The sequence below is a fragment of the Coptis chinensis genome, chromosome 3 (genome assembly GCF_015680905.1).
Source record: "Coptis chinensis isolate HL-2020 chromosome 3, ASM1568090v1, whole genome shotgun sequence".
In the NCBI taxonomy this organism is placed as follows: Eukaryota; Viridiplantae; Streptophyta; class Magnoliopsida; order Ranunculales; family Ranunculaceae; genus Coptis; species Coptis chinensis.
Genome location: NC_141458.1, coordinates 104,125,586 through 104,145,871, shown reverse-complemented (window position 1 = coordinate 104,145,871; position 20,286 = coordinate 104,125,586). Strand labels below are relative to the sequence as shown.

Below are 20,286 nucleotides of genomic sequence, written 5' to 3'. Positions count from 1 at the left end.
AGTTCACGTAACTCTGGGTTTTGAAGACAAGAAAATCAGCCCTGGCTATGGTTTCATCATGTCATGGACTCGTACTAACTTCGTCCTTCAAGAAATTCGTAATGTAAGAAATAAATATGTACATCGAGGTATCATTTAGTAATTAGCTTGCCATTAAATTACTAATATCTGATTTAGGATAATATTAATTATTCAAAATGTGCAAATGATTGGATCTGGACTACCACGAGGATATCCCTATAGGGATGAGTGTTCCGAGACCGTTGGATCTCGGATCCAAAGGTCCGAAAATTAAAAACAAAAAGGAAGAGAGAGAATATGGGTTTGTTTTTTATTTTCGGATCGTTGGATCTCGGATCCAACGGTCTCGGCTGGCGTCCCTATAGGGATATCCTCGTGGTAGACGAACTCAAATGATTGGCAATTTTACTTGGAACAACCTGGGTTCAAGTTCATTGTGCCCAAAAATGGAAAAAGATTATAGTTTGTCTGACACAATTTTTTTAGTTTTTGTTTTGATAGGTAGTCAGTTCACTGTACCTACACAAAAAGTTCAAAAAGTTTAGTGCCTCGCATCAACCAAGGCAAGCGTCGCGCCTTATCATCGTTTGTAGTTTTCTTTGTTTTTTATACACTTTTAGCTATATGTGACACATCCACACTCGATCCAATAGTTGTATAGTATAATAAATCATACAATTTTTATAAGTTTTATATTAGGGTACACTGTAAATTTGTATTTTTACAAGTTTTTGTTAAGATGAATGGATTAAGAGAAACACACAAAAATGAATTAAATGATGTTTTATAGGTTTCCAAAATTTGAATCGTGTATTCTATTTTGTGAAGTCCCTTTGGCTCAGTTCAATTTGTTTGCTCCTTTAGTTTATTGAAGTTGAGCTAAATGATTTTGAGAGATACACTTTTTATTTTTCTATTTAATTATCATTGCTTACGTTTTTTTTTTTTTCTTTTAAGTGATCGATTACTACCTAAACTATTCGTGATTTTTTCGGGTGTTGCTTAATAGTTGACAAGTTTACAATTTTATAGAATTAGAATTGATCTTATTGTTTAGCTGTGCAAATCAATTATAATTCATGTAATATTTTATTTTAATTCTTTCTTTCTTTTTTCATTTCTTTATGTTTTTTTTTAATTAATCCATGCCCTGCGCCTAAGGCACAAAGAGAGTGATGCGCCTTAATGCCTTGACTACACTGATTTAGTTTATCTCAATTTTTTCCCATTCCACAACTCTTTCTTCGCCATCATGTTTGCCAAAACTTTACAAATTTTCTCAAAACCTAGTCATGATCTTGTTGTTGTTTGTCTGTTTATATTTTTCACCTGCAAATTATATTTAACAAATTATTGCTATTTTAATACTAAAATTGTGCAGGTGACGAAGAAAGAGTTGTGCGACTTCTCGAAGATGAAACAAGAAAACAATTCACTGAACCATTGCTGGAAGGACAAGAAAATAAGGAGGCTCTAAAGAACAGATCATTTCGTTATTTCTTCTGCCAACCAAATCTCATGGGGAAGAACTTGTATACAATAGTTAAATTTGGTCTTGTACAATATGTAAAACACCATCTGTAACATGCCTTAGTTTCCCTCTGTTTCTTTTTATTTGATGGAGGTGTATTAGGGCATTTCCAATGGGGGTGTAAAATTACACCTCCACATAGGTGTCATTAGGATTTTACACCTCTAATTATATACTATTGTATAGTCTATAAATATCCACACTCTCTCCAATGCAAAAGTGTAAAAAAAATTAGATTTTAAACTCGACGTCCCTCTTTAATTTAAACTGGGAAAGTGACGTCCGTAAAGTGACGTCTGAGTTAAAAAAATTACTTTAGAATTAGAAAGGGACGTTACTTAAAGTGACGTCCAATTTTTTTTTTGTTCGAACGTTGGTTAAAGTGTTGCCCGAGCTATTTATCAACTGATAGCGAGATGGAAAATTCCCCACCTCCTCTATCAACTAATACTCTATTATCTACAGTATATCACCCCAATTGGAAAGAGTTTTTTGATATTTAGAGTGTAAACTTTACACTCTATACGGTTTACACTCTCTATTGGAGATGCCATTAGTGTATAATGAGTAATATCTCTACTATCTTCAAGATGACCCCGATGATATTGAAGATATTTTGTGCATTTTTAGCTTTTGTGCTAGAAGTTAGAACTCTTTGGTGTGTAAGTGCGATGGAGAATTCAAGTGGCACTATGGGTGCGTCTTTATATACTTACATTAGTGTTTCACATGGGACGGCGGATGCCAAAAAGACTTTTCTTAAGAGTCACCAACAGTAATGTTAGACCGACCCACTTATTTGACTTACTATTTGGACATATTGATGTGTGTCAAAAGTCATAATTATTGATTTGATACGTGTCCATATGTATTGCAATGTAAATCAACGTTATCAAAATAGTGAGTCGCAATAGTAAGTCTAAAAAGTAGGTCTGTGTAGTACTCCTCAAGTCACCAGTGAAATTCAATGAATAATACCATTTATTCTACTGAACTAGTTCTCTGGTGTTAAAAAAAAGCGGACAGTGATCCCAGGAAAACAAAAAGTGGTACAATTTTTTTACTCTACCCTATGACGTATGTATTGCCTAGCAAGAAATATCAATCCCAATACTGTCAATGGCGTTGGGTTACAGTGTATATATGGTGGTGGCGGTTATGGTGGCAGTGGCGGCGGCGGTGGTTGAAGAAAGTTACATGTGAAGTCGTTTAATAGTTCTATGTTTGGAGAGAAAAAATTGTTTATATTTATATTCATTTGAGAAAAAGTCCATGCCACACTCAGCGCGCGGCGGCATACGTGCAATCTTCAAACTGAGGCGTTTTACGCAATCTTTAACGTTCTTTGGAAAAATATTTGTGTGAACGGACAGGGACTTATGTATGTGGACATGTTCTTTAATAGCTAGTAATGGTGCAACAAGAAGTCAGATATCCAAAACCAGATGTGTAACAAATTTCAGCTACTGTCAATTTCATAGTGTTCCAAAATTGATAGATGAAAACAGATATTTGTTGTGGCAGTTAATGAGCTAAGTAGTCATTACAAGAATTAGGGCTATCATCCCAATTCACAACAAATCACTGGCTCTCTGATGAACTGAGATTATTCCCCCACGGATGGGAATTTTGGACCATCAGGGATTAACTGAACAAGTCAGACAATAATTTCATGTAAATCCAAGTTGAGCAAATCCAACTGAAACTAATTTCACCAAGCAGCCCCAAATATGTAAACTCGTAATGAAAACACATTATAATAAGATCCAAAATAAGTAAGATCTTCGGAATAGATTGCAGAGTTGCCTAGCAGCAATGAATACCAATGCCTCCACCAATAGTCTTCAAATGTATTTAACAAGACTGGATGGTATTACATGTACACAGCACATACTAAAAAGTTCAGGTACTTCATTAGGAATAGTTAAAGAAAAAACCAAAGGCGTATAGCGCTCAACACTTCTACTTCAGGAGTCTTCAATAAACAAGTCAAAACGCCACGTTGCTTGACTGTATAAATCCTAGTGGCCATACTTTTGAAACTCCCACTCACTGTTATCTGCATTTTGTACAACGATAATTACAATTCATGTGCGTGCAAAACTGAAGATAAAAAAGACTGAGTTTAGAAGAGAAGCACATACCTAATGGGCACACTTGACGGGTCTTGAGCCAACGACTGATGCAATGGAAGTGAAATGCATGGTTGCATACACCTACAATAGTTCAACAACAATGCAAATTTATAAGATAAAAGGAAATCATCATCATCAGAGATCACATTTCAAAAAAAATAAATTAGAAGAATACACAACCAAAAACAATGGTGACAATAAACCTAGCTTGTTCTCCATTGCAGCAAATGTGAACCAAAAAGAGATTTGGAAAAGAACCAAAAAGTAGGTTTAAAAGTTCCGAAAATCATAGTTTTTGGTTTTCTAAAGCTGGTATCGCACCAATTTTATTTTGACAGGAACCAAGAGTGGATGTTAATTCAGATCTCTTGCATTTTTTTCAAACTCTGCAAGAATAATAATTACTAGTAAATGTTACATGTACAAATGTTTAAAGCATCTTATACGTGCAAGAAATACTAGATCTCAATTTTCGACTATAGCAGGACTACAAAACTGCTGCATGACTTCAGCATGTTGAAAGAGACATCCCTAGAATGTCGATCCACTTAGAGATCTGTATTTCATATCTTTGACTTGCATAAATGATAAATAGGTATACCGTATACCAAATATGGAAAAAAAGTTGGGTTCTCCCTGTATTTATGGCTATTTGAAGCAAAGTTACAAGATCTATCTCAAATTCACTAGGTTTCTCTATTGTTATCATCCACTCCCTCCCTTCCCCTCTTGAGATGTACGCCCTCCACCTCTTTCTAAGTTTTCAGAATAATTCCTAAAAGTGGTACTGTATTACTGTATTCAACCCTCTCTACTGCAGATCTTTTGAAACCTGCGGCAGCTATTGCCCCACACTTATTCTTTGCTAGTTGTCGGCTATTCCCTGTCAACTCCATGGTAGCATATATCATAATAGAAGAAAATTCATTTCCTACTATTCCTTACAACATATTCTACATAACTGTGAGAAAGAACTAAATCTTTCTGTGATACAATTTTTTCTACCATTGTCCAATGCAATGTTTAAAAAAGCATTTGTGTGGCACGCCTCAAGGAAATGCGAGCACAAGTAAGTAAGCACTGAACTGAGGTGCATAGACACCCCAAACTGGACCCAACCCACCAACCACGTATAAAGGCCTTAAAAAAATGACCCTGTACCTCCCCAACCCAACGAATTTTCACTCATTAATACTAGCACTTCACAAATATTTGACCAATTTTGGTCAAAACAGAACAAATAGAAGAGAAGGATTAGCTATTCTCTTTGGCATTAATCTTTGTCCCATTAAAAACACTTCTCCCCTAGTGATCGTATTCTCACTTTCTCAGCAATCCTTCTGCAATTTAATGTCAAAACTCAACAAAGTAATACCATACACAACCACTAAGACAGTGAACAAGTTAAACCCCAAGTACCATTTACAACATATCAACACCACAAATATTAAGATCAAAACTTAGACCAAGCTCAAGTATAAGTAACAAGCACAGACAAACACAATTAAATAGCATAAGATTTGAAAGAAGAAACATACCCCAGGCAACAGTGCATTCATCACTGGTCGCACTAGCTTGATTAGCTTGACATTCAATGCCTATAACAAAAACACCAAAATAATAATAATAAATAACTACACACTCAAATCGAACCATAACAAACCCAAAAAAACAACTTACAGAGATCCATGATATGATTCCTGCAAATCGCACAGTTGTCCACAACAATATCTGCATTAAATCAAACAAAAAAAATAACCCTAACTTTAAATCAACACAATAAAAACAAATTAAAAAAAAAAACTAGGGTTAGGGTTATAATGGTAAATAACAACAAAACATACCCCAAGCCCAAAGAGAAACAGCGTTCCACTTTTTGATATCAAATTTTTTAATCAGAGCCTTTTTTGAAGATGGTCCAGCACCACCACCGGTTGAACCACCCCCTTCGAGCTTGACTTCAACTGGTAACATGTTCACATCCGTGTCCAAAGAAGCCATCGCCTTCGCTAATTGATTTAACCGGCTAGTAATAAAGTTTTTGACAGAAGGTGGTGCCGTGTTTAATGTGTGGGGTGCTTTTATAGACAGGATTTTGTTTGTAAATGGGTTTTTGTTTTTTTTTAGTTGGGTCTGGATATGGACTCATACGGGAATTTGGGGGCCCATGTATCGTTACTGTGTCGTCATAGTATTGGTATGCTTACTTTACGGAATCAGGGCTATCAAAAAACAAAGGTTGAATGTGATGACATATTCACATACCGGATCAATCAATTAAGTTTTTGGAATCAACCAACATGAAGTCATATAAGTATATTCGAAAAATGACAGTATTTCGCGTTTGTGAAAAAAGATTGTATTATTGTAATTATCTACTTCTTTAATCAATTAAGTTGAGTTTACACAGGAAAATTTTGTGTTATGAATGGGAATAAAGTTTAATTGTTTGAGTTTCTTGAATTCTTTCTAATATGAAAGTGCTAGTGTTGGGAAACGAGAATCGTGTTCAAATTCAGTGAATTTGCAACTTTTTTATTATAGAAAAGCTTTCAAATTAGTTCTCCCCAAGTTTGTTGTGTTTTTTTTATACCTAGAAGCCACAAATGTTCAATATTTCCGACAGGAGAAGAAAAAACTATGACGTTCGTAATGAGAAAATGTAGTCACCACATTTCGAGGAGATGGATGACTGGTTATGGAAACCTTGCCATTCAATGTTTTTGGCAAAATCTTTGGGGTGAGCTGAATCTTGTGTAACCCGTGGAGATGTGTAAATGTTAAAAATCTAAAACATTTATGTTAACATGCTGCTATCTGAAGGTGCATTATTTTGATGTTTTCGCTCAATAAGCATCTACAACTTAGATTTATTTTGATTTTGTAAATATGGAATTTTCCACCCTTGCTTTTGGGAAGACATTCGCATTGCAATAAGAGTGTACCACATAACGATTAACACTTTGAATTTTCCACGCAGAAATGGTTACTAATATTATTTTGTGAATGGACACATCACTGTAGTGCAATACTAAAGTCGCTCTAAGTTAATGTTAAAATGATAGCTTCTCCGGCATATTTATAATTTTTGACTGAGTGGAATGAACGGTCATGATTGATATAAATGCCATCAAAGTAATCAAACTTAGATATATGTATGCGTTTTTTATTTTTTTTTGATAAAATCTTCATAGATATATTTATATTAAAACATGTATAATAGCATCTGGAGAATACATATAAACGTTTTTTGGTCCATATGATCTAGCCCAGTCAGCCAATTCAAACTCATTGCCCAAAAGTTTCCAGTTACAAAAGTGGTTCTAAAATCAAAAAACGAAAAAGAACTTAAAGAGGCATGAGTGCTTTCTAGAATAGCATTTCAGGTCCAATTTGGATTCTTTTTAGGCTCCGTCAGAATCCTAGTAACTTCTTTACTGGTGCCTTCAAAAGTAGCTTCCACTAGATGCTTCTGCCTGGCCAAGTTCACTGCAAACTCAACTGCTAACAAATGTGTTTCATTATTTGATAAAGCTCTACTCTGTTGCATAGCAGCAGCAATACATCCTCCATTCCGGTCTCTAATAATCACAGCAGACACACTTGTTTTCTTAGCACACATAAACAAACCAGTGTAATTAACTTTAACATTTCCAAAGGGATGAGCAATCCAATTCTCCTCTGTGCAAGGTAAAACAACATCAAGAGAGATGTCAGATAGGTCACTATCTACAGTCGTCCACTCTTGCCAAGCAGAGAAAGCTTTCTCTAAGACATAAGAGATAAAACATATAGAGATAAATGTTCAAAACTGCTATCTCTACTCCTAAAGTAATTAAACCAATTTTGTGTTACAAAAGCATATATTGTACATAAGAGAGAAAGCATATGGAGATAAATGTTCATAACTGCTACCTCTAATCCTAAAGTAATTAAACCAATTTTGTGTTACAAAAGCATTACAATCCACCCTTAAACCCAGCCAAGAGGAAAACCAAAGCCTTGTAGTCAAAGGACAAGTAAAGAAGAGATGTTGGAAGTCCTCAACATGATTATTACAGAAAACACAACAGTTATCCACAGGAATATGGTGTTGCACAAGAGTAGCTCCAGTCATTGTCACCAAATTCGGTGTTTTTTTTGAAAAAAAACGCGTTTAAAACCCGAGAAATTGGCAAAGTGTCTTGTTCCAGTTTAAAACCCGGGTTTTTCAAAAAAACACGTTAAAAACCCGAGATTTTGACAATCTCTCGTTTAAAACTTTTTTTTTTTTTTTAGTTAATCTAAAAGAAAACGCACGAAGAAAAAGGGGTTTTGGAGTTTACTTTTTTAAAGAGTGGGCATTAGATTGACTTATTGAGACAGTTCTATTTTGCTTTGGACTATTAATAATTGGAAATTTTAAAGTTATTAATTTATTTGTAGTACTTGATTATGTCATTATGGTTGGTAATTAGTAATATCTTATTTAGAGTTGTGTTTTGGTACTGAATCTAGAACTTCTAGTATTTGGATGAGTAATGATAATTTGATACTTTCATGTATTTGAATTTTCTTTCATTTGTATTATTTTTATTTTTATTTTATGTGTCTATTCTTTTTTCCACTCTTATAAAAAATCAAACTCCTTATCTATTATATTCTTTATCATTGGTTTTTACCGTTTATTTTACGTATTATAAACTCATTTTACTATTTTAAACCCGTTTTTTATGCCCCACATTTTTTATTTTTTTTTTTTTTTTTTTTTTTTTTTTCGAAATGTTCCGTTTAAAACACGAACTAAGTTTTTTTTCAAGTACACCGTTTTAAACCCGTACCGTACTTAGTGACAATGGCTCCAGTAGATAAGAGATTGTTTGCAATTTTCCATAGAAAAAGCTTCACTCTTGTAGGAATTTTCAACTTCCAAATAATCATAAAATCATATGATTGTTAAGCAAAAGAACACTGGCCAAGATTACTTTCCAGCGCTCTAATAAAATTGAACGCAGATTTCACATAAAATCTTTCATTAATTAACTGTAGGGTTCCACATTAACTTATCTTAAGAAAATGGCCTAGCGCTGATACTCACAATAGAATTTAGAACTAGAGTAGGAACCAAAGCACTGAGTCCCACACAATCCCAATAACCATGTCAATCAGAGAGCATGGTTTATCCATCACCTTTATCCATTGATCAGTCCAAAATTTCACAGAGACACCATCCCCAATACTCCAGATAGCCCCCAACTCTACAAATCTTTTAACTTTTTGTAAACCTCTGCATATAGGAGACACCCCAAAAGTGGGGTCAGCATGATTACGAAGAGTCAGATCTTTCTCATACTTGGCAAACATAAAATCACTTTATAGATATTTATGTAGATATTATCACTCCATAGATACTTGGCAATCATAAGATCTATGCATACTGACTAGCTTTATAGATATTTATGTAGATATTATCTATCCTGGATTAGTGGTTTACAAATAAAATGTCAACCTGGAAATGTGTAGTAGCCATATCCATAACCACTTACATCACGAATAGAAGAGTCCCAATAGTACAACACTGAGAGAAAACATAATAAAAAATTGATGTTCTCTGCCATCGTGTTGGTATTGAAATCCAATGTTTTGACAAAAATCGGTGAAGAGGTCAGAGTCTAATTCAAATAGAGATGAGGCAGCAGCAAAGAAAAATTTTCCAAGCCTCTTTTTTCCAATAATGTGTTGATTTACTCCTTCCATGGCTTTCTCTTCTAGATCTAGTTTCATATTCTCTAACCGGCAAATACCTTCACCAAATCACTCCCCGGGTTTCTAATATTCACTCTATTTTCTTTTTCCTCTATTTTCACTCTTTACTCGTCACATAAAATCGAGAAAACCGAGAGAGAAAAACTCATTTCTCATAAACGAAGCGAAAACGAGATCAAATTGAATTTCGAGACAGATCGATCTGTTTTCTTCATTAAATTCGAGGAGATTTTGAGCTGCTCGTGTTGATTGATTTTCTACTATGTAGAAAGAAGAGAGTTCCAACCCTTCCTATGTATCGAGAGCTGATGTGTGGGAGAAAGCACATACTAAGAAGAATAGTGAACCCACCAACGAGGCAGTTGCTGCAAAAGTGGAATCCACACTTGCCTCGAAGCTAAGGTCACTGCATAAAGGTGTTCGACGAAACGCGCGTGAAGAAGGTAACAATTTCTTTAGTGAATGACTATCACTCTTTTTCGTGTTTACTGATTTGCTAGCTGCTGCTTTAGTTAAACTTAGGGCAAACTTGAGATACTATATACCTCGGGATGGTGGTGTTTGATCTGTAAGGAGTTGAGGACTAGCGGGGGTGGAGAGTAATAATACAGTAAAATGGTTAATGGTCACAGTTGCCAATTTCTTGGGTGACTGTCTCCTTATGATTTTTCTTCTATCTATTGTTGACGTCACATGTGTCTTGCTTGGATTAGAATTACATTAAATCTAGAATGGTGCAGCAACTTATCACCTTGTAGTTGATATAAATTATAAAAGCAGTGTGAATACTGGGCGTGATATTATTCTGCCAAAGTTCCTTTTGTTGGTAGGTCGGGCGATTCTTTTGTTTTTTACATATAAAGTGATAATCTGTCTATGCCATCTGCTTTTTACTTCTAACTTGGTGAAGCCATGGATCATGAGTTGTAATGAAATGAGGTGTACATTGGTAGTCTGAGAATAGAATAGCTTAAATTATATATTATACTTTGTATTGGTATCACCTTTTTTGTCAAGGAGTTGAAGTTTGCCAGAGGTCTGGTGTTGTTTGAAATGGGTGGAAGCCTCTTATTGTTGGCTAGTTTGTATTCAATAGAAAACCCAAGGTAACTTGAGTTGCAAAGGACAACGGGGGGGTGAGCCTTTCGCGGACGATGAGGTCCAAATTCAATTTGGGGGCAAATTGAGCTGCACCCAACTGCCAAAGACCGCGCGGGAGGGGGAGATGAGCCCTTCGCGGAATCAACTTGGGGGCAAACTGAGCTGCCTCCAATGCAAAGACCGCGGGGGGATGAGCCCTTCACGGAATCAACTTGGGGGCAACTCAGTTGCCCCCAAAGACCGGGGGTGAGCCCTTCGCGAAATCAACTTGGGAGTGTCGGAGGAATACACAAAAAATATGAGATCAACTCATATGGTACTGCAAAGGTTTAGAATTCAAGTACGAGTAAATTAGAGGTCATGTAAACCCCAAATTTTAGCTTTTGGGCCTTGACTTATCATTATCGATATGGTGTGTGACATGTTTAAAATGCATGTAGCTAACCACTGAAATCAATTTGATTGGTACGACCAAATGTTTGAGTTGAGTGGTGGGCTGTATAGGTGATGGGTTGTTTATTTAGTTGTATTAATCATCCCATTTCATGTTCTAAGGGTATGGTATGTACAGGAGTTCATAGCTCATTGTTTATGGCTTTTATAGCTAAGGTTTTACTTTGTGCATGGGTATTGTTAAATTTTATTCTTGGCGTTGAATATGCATGGGACCTATTATTCTTTGAGTTTGGTAGCCTTGTGTATTAGTATGAGATGAAAGAACTATGTATGGCTTGATCCCTAAAAAGGGAAGCGGCTGTGTCGGGTGGCTTCCCTAAGTAGATACCCGCCCCTTAGAGTTCTTTGTTTATGATGTTTGATTGTTGTTTTATTTCGTAACTTTATATATATGTTAGAGCGTGCTTAGTGTGATCTGTGTAATATTTTTAATATTGGATATTTACGTATGTCATTTGGTTACAAATAGGCAGATGCGGGAATTGCACTGAGAGTAAATTTTACTATAACTTAAATATTTATTGTTATGGGTGTCATTATTTCTAGTCATGTTTGTATCCACCTGGTTGCCATATTAGAGATATCTTTATTGGTTTAGTTTGTTTAGTCAATATTAGTTTGGTACTCAATCAAGTGATCTGACATTTATCAATCCTTCGTTTATAGTGTATTTGGAATATGTAGGGTTAGATGGTTTTGTTGAGGTTGTTCTGGTAACGTGGAGATGTATGCATGTTAATTGCATTGTATAAGTCATATATTAGGGTTTTTAGAATGTTGTTTGTATATTTATAGTTTTCTTCTTATTCGATGATTGGTTACTTTATTTAACTGACATTGGTCGAGATAGTCAAGTAGCTGGATCTACGAATCAGTATATCTTTAGTAGTTGGGTTTACAACTGAGGTATGACGTTTTATATTTGGTTTGGATGCATTCTTATTAAATTTTCAGGTTATGACAACTTATTATATTTATGAAATGTTGAAAATACAGAGAAGATTATGCCGAAATTTTTCTAGAAAAGTCACATGTCTTAGGTATATTTGTTTGAGTTTTGGGGCGTTATAGGTCAAGGTCTTCTCAGGCCTACCGTCTTCATCGACGGACCTGAGAGGGGGCATATATAGTAGCCATATCCATGACCACTGACATCACATGTAGAAGAGTCCTAAGAGTACAATACTGAGAGAAAAAAGGAAAGCAAAAAGGAGATATGGTATTGGGCCAAATGGATGGGCCCAAGATCAGAGAGGTCCAAGGACTTTGACCTAACGAGGAGGAGGATATGGACCAAAAAGGAGAGAAAGAGAGAGAGAGAAGCGGACCTTGAATGGTATTGGGCCAAATGGATGGGCCCAAGATCAGAGAGGTCCAAGGACTTTTACCTAAAGAGGAGGGTATGGACCAAAAAGGAGAGAGAGAAGTGGACCTTGTATGGTACTTGGCCAAATGGATGGGCCCAAGATCAGAGAGGTCCAAATACTTTGACCTAAAGAGGAGGAGGCGGCTAAAAGAAGAGTGAGGCGAGAAAAGAGGAATGAGAACTACGAGACAGTTTGATCCTCCGAGAAAGACTCTTGGATACGTAGGCAACCCAAATGGGTTCAGCTGATGGGTTCAAATGTGAGGATGTCTCATTTTCGAGAAGAGACTGAGGAGTGGAGACATGTAAGGTTAAGGGGTATGAATTGGGTTCATATACTTACCAAACAAAAATAACAGACTTCAAAATTGTGAATTTACCACAAGGAATCCTTAAACAGTTAAACTTGTCGCATTTTCTATTGAGAGGGGTTTTGTTAAGTCTCTAGCAAATAGCAATATGTACCAAAATCAGAACGGCTACTGGTCGTTCTTTTGGTACCAGTTTTTGTTTATGAACAGTTTACTCTTTATAGTCTTATGAAAATCGATTGTTCGTAGTTTAATTAGGATATCGTGCACATGTTTTAACAATTCTTGTGATTATTTACTTAAAGAAACAAAATTTGAAAAATTGGAACTGTAAGATTGTACGTTCCATCACACTATTAGAAAATAGATATCACCTCTCTCTATATTAAAGCAGAGTACATCTGAGGTGGATAGTTTTTTTTCTATGTGGCAATTTCCCAGTACATAGTTATGCCACGTGGATCACTTAAAGAACGGAAAGTTACTAAGGGTAGTTTCCTATTAGAAGTACAACTCTCTCATTCCCTAACTTCACGTTAACTAACTCTATCAAACTCTTTGCAATTCTTCTAGACTCCTAAAGAATCTCTGTCACTCTGTTCTTTGTAAAGACATCTCTCTCTGACAAAGAAATAATACCTCAACGGGTTAGGGTGATATGCATTGTGAATCAACATTGCAAAACAATAAATAAATTCTTTTGTTGTTTGCATATTAGAGCGAACTCGAAAATTCGTATATGAAATCTCACAAGTTTGGAAAAAAAAAGTAAGAATCAACTATTTATTTTCTTTTTAATATGTCTTTTGTTAATTACAATATCTTATTATTCATTTATTGTTTCTGTTTATATATTAATTGTTAAACATTATAATGAACTGATGAAACCAATAGTTCTGACCAGATTTTGATTCAATTATCTATTACTTGCGTAAAAAAAAATAGTCCATTGTGGCTCGAGTCTGGCCTGCTCAACTAGAACTAGAACCTTCGGTGAGAGCTCATGCATGAATTATCGATCTGTAGTACTTCATTAACAACATGACTTTGTGCACTGCTAAGTAAAACACAATTTCAAACGATGAACCAAACATAATCAGCAAGAAGCAAACATACTCAGCAACAAATAACAGAGTCTTCAGTCGATCCAAACTGTAGACAACCTTCGTAGTTCTACACTTATGAAGAGAAACCTTCACTACAGTGAAGATTTAGTAGATGTTTCTCTAATGTAAGAAAAAACGTTTTTAAAGAAGAGAAATTGATCCACAATACTTCCCATAGCCTCAGAAGGCCGCATATATTTGGCCAGAAAAATAATCAGAACTCAGAAGCACATTGATTGTTTCTGAAGGCAGACAACAAATGCGCACACTTGCGCATGCACACTCCCAAACACACACTAGACCTGCACCTTAACATAGCTAGACTTGGACTCATGTAAGTGCTATACATGACCCAGATGCAATGTCGACACAAGGCCTCATTCGACGAAAATTAAGAGTGTTGCCTTGACTGAAGTTCTCAATTCAATAAGCGTAACCTGTGCGACTGGCAAGGTTGTTGATCAATGTGTGCTATTAGTGGCCATGTGGTAGACCCATTGTCATTCCCAAGTCTACGAGGCTTCCAATATTGATGTGTTGGCCACACAATGACCAAACTGAATATGGGGACAAACATCATAAACAAGGCGTAGTGCTTATTCCTTTTCCTCCTAAGCAACTATTCATTGTTGAAACTATAACTCCAACTGGCCCCGGAGACTGAACAAGTTGAAATGAACCCAGCAACAACATTGGAATGAAGTTCTGAAGACCAAAGTTTTAGCCCGTAGTTCAAACAACAGTATGAGGCATGGGACCTGTCACGACATGACACAGCGTCACCACATAAAACACCTAATTAATTGTACAAGCCTCCCAGTGAAGTGATTTGGTATATATTCAAGAGCCATTGTATATACTCAAGGTGCTGTCTACCTCCCCCTACAAGCTAAATATGATGAAGTTCTCCCATTTAACAGCTAATGATGCCCAGCGTACGTACTTATGTATTTTTGAACATATGAATACAATCTGCTCACTAGCACAAACCATACATCAACACAATGCCATGTGATCTCGGCCCACTAGACATCCGGCCTATACACACAGAGACTATAATTGTCATGGTCAGACAAGAGTTAGTCAGGGTTACTATATGAGGAGTGGATTCAGACATCAGGTTAAGTGAGGGTGTTTCACTCCAAGCACATTCAAGAGATGAGAACCTTTATGCATGTTTGCCAAAAGTCTCACCGATGGACCAAATTAAAGTTTTCAAGGTAAGTCTTTGGAACAAATTATAGTCTTCATTGTTAGTACTTTTTTACTACTCTTTTTTCTGATAATAGCATTAGCATATTGAATATCTTCTCCTTTTCACTTTGAAGGGAGCAGTATACATAATGTAGCATGAGAATTGAACGAAGAAATCACAACTAATTTCAAAATTAATGTCACTAAATATATGGAAGACTTACAAACCCGATGAATTGTTTTTTAATGATAAATTTACACGCTCTATTATTGGTGACTTTTTGGATGGGAGGGGTGACTTCATCTGCTTCAAGCTAGATTATGAACAACTATCTGTACAAAGCAAAGACTAAAATAAGGATGACTTACATTATTACATGGAGAGCTACATCATCTGAAGGTAGGCTATATTTTTATATAGAAATGAAAATTATGGTATCTAGACTAATCTGGATGTGACACATAATTAGTCACATTGGTGATGTTAATAGCACTTGATTATATAATTAATCTAAATCAAAATTTTAAAAGAACCTTTGCATAGCAATATTAGTTTAGGTAACCTGGATTATTTATTATTTTCTATGATTTTTTTTTTTTTCTCTAGCAATAAAATATATAAGGACAGGGTATGGTTTGTGATTTTCAGTAGGGAAGATCTATTTGTGTTTTTTACTCAAATTTTTAAATATTATTAGACTTGCTTTCTAATATGGAACTTCTCTTTTACAATTAATATATGACTAAATTACTCTTGCAATGGCCGGAGAAGTCATGCTTTAGGTAGATATTAAATAAAATTAAAATACAAAAGATTAACTATTTGGATACAAAACTTTAGACATTGGATATTAGTTTTACCATTTAAGAAAGATGTTCCTTACACAATTTTTCCATTGAAGTTATTAGCATGTTTTTTGTTGATTAATTTGGAAAAAGTCGAATGCCAATGGTTTTGCATGCATGGTGTTCAGTTTCAATGATCTCTAAGGAGCAATTAACAAGGTCAAGCACTCAAGCTCTACTATTATGGAAATGTGGATTCTTTGCTATAATGTTAAGTTGTAATTCTAATGGTGGAGGTTTGGAAGAAAAGGAACTTATGTTATTTTAATGGTCAACAAATGCAAGTTTAGAATGCATGGTATGAAGATCATCTCTACCAAAAATCAACCCTAAACTCATTATGAAAGTTTATTTTTTGGAGCGAGATATTTACATAGGTGTCTAAATAAAAAGTCCATAATCCATATATCCATTCCCATTAAAAACAATCCGGCCTGTCACATAAAATTCTCTTTGCAACAATATTTTTTAGTTTTGGATGTATAATCAACAGTTTAGACCACTAGGACCTAGATAAAGTTAAAGATATTTTTAGGCACATTGAGTCGAGGATAAACAAGAGCATCGTGTAATGATGTAAGATATGTAGCTAGATCAGATATATTATTCTACACAGTTCTTTTATTTGTAGTGGATTGGAACGTAACCAGATATGTTTGATCACAATTAGCATATCTTTTTTGTAGTTAAAAATTTAGGGTTGTTCATCATGGAAAATATCTAAATGAGTTCCGAACCTTGTAGTACATTGAAAAGATGTCTTGTTAGGGAACTTGAACGTGATTCCTGTTAGAAAATAGTATTATTATTTTTTGTTCACATCTAACAAACTGTTAATTTTTTAATCAGTACAATCTAATGGGGCTTGGCCGCGTGGACCTTCCCTAGTATTGTTCTTCTTCTGTGAACTTCCCAACAAACTATTTGTTTTTTATCAGTGCTATCTAATGGAGCAGGGACCTATCTGGTACTCTGGCAGTATTGGTTTGAGAGCGAATTTGTGGACAGACTTGTCCACAAGCAGCAACTTCTCATTGGTCCAAACACTTTGTGGGCGAGATAAACAGTTTATTTGGGCAGGTAAACAGTTTACCTGGGCAGCCTCTCCACCAATCAGGACATGCTGTCTTGTGGACAGCAAATAGTGGTATGTCCACAAACTTATTCTGTATTGGTTTTTCAAATACATGCACAAGGGCTGTTGTAACATTTGTATATTCACTATGTAGTTAAACATTTGTATTTTCACTATTTTCCTTCTATAATTTACGTAGTTAAATACAGTTTTGAATGGTCCGTAGCACAAATTCTAGTTTGAGATCGTTTCTTAAACCCAAACAATATGCACTGATAGTTGAAGAGGTGCGATGTCGCACAACATGGCCTAGTAGGAGAACAAATAAGTAGAGTGAAAAAGACCAAGCGAACTGAAAGCGCTACATCAGCCTACAGAGGCACATGTTAGGTAGACGTCTCCCAGGTATTTACAATTGTGTGTGCGCTAGACACTCCAAGTTGCACAAATGCATAGACCAAAGTAGGGTTGTTTGCTTGATATCCAAATAGAATTTGAATCTGTGAAGTACACCAATAGTTCCAACTTCCAAGTTGATAGTAGAATGTGCTGTCACATGGACCACATCATAGTTTCCCTCAGAATTAAGTTGAACTACTGTCATGAGCCAATGAGCAATGCAAGTAAGCACAGACTAAGCTTCCAGTAAACATTTTATTTGTATCTGGTTGAGGAGAAAGTTATTTGAAGGTAGTACTAGTATACCTTAATTTACCAAAAGAAATCCACTTTGAATTAATACATCAACTCATTGGTGAGAGCATTATGGTTAGCATTTCAAACAGTTTGATGAAGATCACCAAGATCACCATTTCTATATGCGCCATTGTGAACAAAATGATAATTTTCGTATTGCAAAAAGGATAATTACATCAACCCACTGATTGAGTTTAAATATAGGAAAATTCAAATATTGGGAACTAAAGTAATGAAATCCTAATTATATCACTACTTGGTTACAACTAGGATCACAAATATTCAAGAATATCTAATGCTAGACCACATCAAAAGTATTTTCATTTCCGCTGCGTGGGCGAGGAACTGGAACAACATTCCCAAGTTTTTCTAGTTCTTTATTTTTGAACACTCGGACCGGAGTTTCAGGCCCACTTATAATATATGGAAAATTAGGTGGCGGAGGAATCGACCCAATTACTTCCTCCAAACATCCAATTTTAATGAGAAATTCCATGGCATTTCTTACTCTTTCTTCAAATTCTTCAGCTGGGCTCTCACTCAAACTTTTCGATATAGCATTAGGGAGTTGAATGAGTAATGCGTGCAACATGTCCACAAACAATCGCTCTATGGAAGTACATAGATCCTTAACTGACTTGCAACTTTCGAGATCCAGGAAGTCTATGATGTCACCAACTTGCGAATATCTAATACCAGAACAAAATGTCTCCCCCAATTTTTTAATTTTGTTTACTGCACGAGCCAGATCTGGATCCAATTTGGATTGAACTTGATCAGGTGTGGGATCGCCATTGAAGTTTTTGGGAAGCAGGCATCTAAAGTCCCCACCTATCCACAAAGCTTTCGCATATGAGAACTTGTCATTGTTATCTGAACTTTTCGGTTGCATTGTTTCATCGATATACTGAATGATTTCTTTGGCTTCGTTAAATACATGAACTAGAGACTTAAGAAGGCCAACACCTGGTATGGAAGCTTGGGCAATTTTTATAAGGAGTGCAATTGAAAGAGAACACACTTTGATATCCTTCCTATTAGAGGACTTGCGAATTTCCATGGGGACCGTATTAGAGGAATTTTTATTTTCCATGGGGTTCGTATTAGAAGAATTGTTAATCACACGTTCAGAAGGAGATCTACGTGACAGAAGTTGAAGTACCTGATGAAGTGACTCCCCATGGAAAACCTCCTTCAATCGAAGTATCTCAACGACCCCTTTTTGCACTATGTACGCGCTAGCCGCAATTATACCTTCATGAGGGAGATCATCAAATCTCTCCAAGTTATCCTGTACACGAAGAAAGTAACTCACCAGCACTGATGGGAATACAATCAACAACTGAACTAGCAAGACTAGCCGTAAGATTTGAGTTGCAAAAAAATTCTGTACTTTAAGCCGTTTTGACCCCTTTCCCAAGGTTTGATTCATTTGTTTCACTTCATCATCCTCCAAGAAAGCATATATTATCTTTTCGAAATTCATGCGGCTAAACAAAGATAGCCACCTAAAGACAACTGCAAAAGTTCCTACAATGACAGTGATAATTTGGGCAGAAACTATTAATATCATTGACCACTTATAATCAGAATCCCCTTCACAGAACTTAAGCTGCTTCAAAATGATAGATCTAAATGTAGCTTCAAGAACAATGCCTAAACAGGTTAGGCAAACTGTGCCAATGGCTGCATTGATTGGGTGGATGCTTATATTGAATTGTGGATCAGAGCAATAAGCATACAAGTAACACAACTTCAATCTGTCCAACATGCTACTACTGCCCTTTGCAAAAAGAGTATTATATCGATCAGAGGTGATTCTCTTCTGAGCCTTAGTAATCGAAGAGATGTACCACAACATCATGAGCAACAAAAACATCAAAACCAAGACTGCGATATGTTCTTTGAAAAAGAAGACAATCACACCAGTGTGCAGTTGCATACAAATGTTGACAGCTACAGTAAACACAAATATAGTCAACGCAATCAAATTTGTGGAACATTCAGACGCACTACTAACACCAAGTGAAGGCACTAGAAAGGCCATGGAAATGCATATAAATGCAGTCCCAGTGAGTTTTGAAAGTTGATCTTTTTGACTAGGCATATTGGTCGTCAGATCGACGGGAAGTTTGGTTGCTATACCAAGCAGAGTGAGTGTAAGAGAATTGAGCTGGAATGACTTACAGGGAAGCCATCGCTTGGTAGTAAGAGAAATGGGTTTGAATGATTGAAAAGTAATCAATTCCTTGATATCCCAAAATCCACATCCAATATCATAAAGCATCCGTAAAGCGCAAAAGATGGAAGCTCCAGCAATGTATAAACCAATATAAGGTACAGGAGAAGAATAGTTCACATCTTTTATGGTTCCATTAATGCAATGGTCTGCCATTTTTCTTTATCTGTCTCACAGCCTAAAGTGGATTCTTCTTAAGTCTTTATATAAGTTAAATTGGAAGTTTGGAACAAGTATATTCCGACTTTGTAAGTCAATGGCTCACTACGCACAGCTGCACGTTTTGCATTTTAATAAGGAATACCATTTAACTTAACTACATAATCTCATAAACAGGAGGTCTGATGGTGAGAATGAGACACATTTGTTAGCAAAATGGGCCTCCCATCTGCAGCAAATGGATCAGCTTCTACAGTGTATCCTGACAAACAAGATTATTCATGTACTGGTTTAGTGGTTTATTT

General features: G+C 35.8%; 2 protein-coding genes and 1 long non-coding RNA gene across 3 annotated transcripts; 1 reads left to right on the top strand and 2 right to left on the bottom strand.

Annotated features, from left to right (window-relative positions):
* Positions 1-3,312: 3,312 nt before the first annotated feature.
* Positions 3,313-5,972, bottom strand: LOC147512428 (RING-box protein 1a-like). Its single transcript, XM_086595391.1, has 5 exons — positions 5,532-5,972; positions 5,368-5,418; positions 5,226-5,285; positions 3,697-3,768; positions 3,313-3,611 (listed from the first exon to the last, which is right to left on the bottom strand). The coding sequence occupies exons 1-5, from the start codon at positions 5,686-5,688 to the stop codon at positions 3,574-3,576; spliced, it is 378 nt and encodes a 125-aa protein (XP_086451517.1). The 5' UTR covers positions 5,689-5,972; the 3' UTR covers positions 3,313-3,573.
* A 3,079-nt stretch (positions 5,973-9,051) lies between these two features.
* LOC147512427 (uncharacterized) lies at positions 9,052-17,095 on the top strand. The gene is made up of 2 exons (XR_015214932.1): positions 9,052-9,875; positions 16,662-17,095. It is a non-coding gene; the product is annotated as an uncharacterized LOC147512427 (long non-coding RNA).
* Positions 17,096-17,716: 621 nt separating this feature from the next.
* Positions 17,717-20,020, bottom strand: LOC147512426 (uncharacterized). The gene is made up of 2 exons (XM_086595390.1): positions 19,771-20,020; positions 17,717-19,539 (listed from the first exon to the last, which is right to left on the bottom strand). Exons 1-2 carry the CDS (start codon positions 19,976-19,978, stop codon positions 17,882-17,884), a joined length of 1,866 nt encoding a protein of 621 aa, XP_086451516.1. The 5' UTR covers positions 19,979-20,020; the 3' UTR covers positions 17,717-17,881.
* Positions 20,021-20,286: the final 266 nt, after the last annotated feature.

Excerpts from the sequence above, each read along its gene's own strand:
- LOC147512428 (XM_086595391.1), bottom strand. The coding sequence starts at position 5,688 with ATGGCTTCTTTGGACACGGATGTGAACATGTTACCAGTTGAAGTCAAG. Across the intron at positions 5,419-5,531 it reads TGTTTCTCTTTGGGCTTGGG|ATATTGTTGTGGACAACTGT; the intron begins GTATGTTTTGTT and ends GATTTAATGCAG. Across the intron at positions 3,769-5,225 it reads TGAATGCACTGTTGCCTGGG|GTGTATGCAACCATGCATTT; the intron begins GTATGTTTCTTC and ends GAACTATTGTAG.
- LOC147512426 (XM_086595390.1), bottom strand. The coding sequence starts at position 19,978 with ATGGCAGACCATTGCATTAATGGAACCATAAAAGATGTGAACTATTCT. Across the intron at positions 19,540-19,770 it reads TACCAAGCGATGGCTTCCCT|CTGTCAACATTTGTATGCAA; the intron begins GTAAGTCATTCC and ends TGTTTACTGTAG.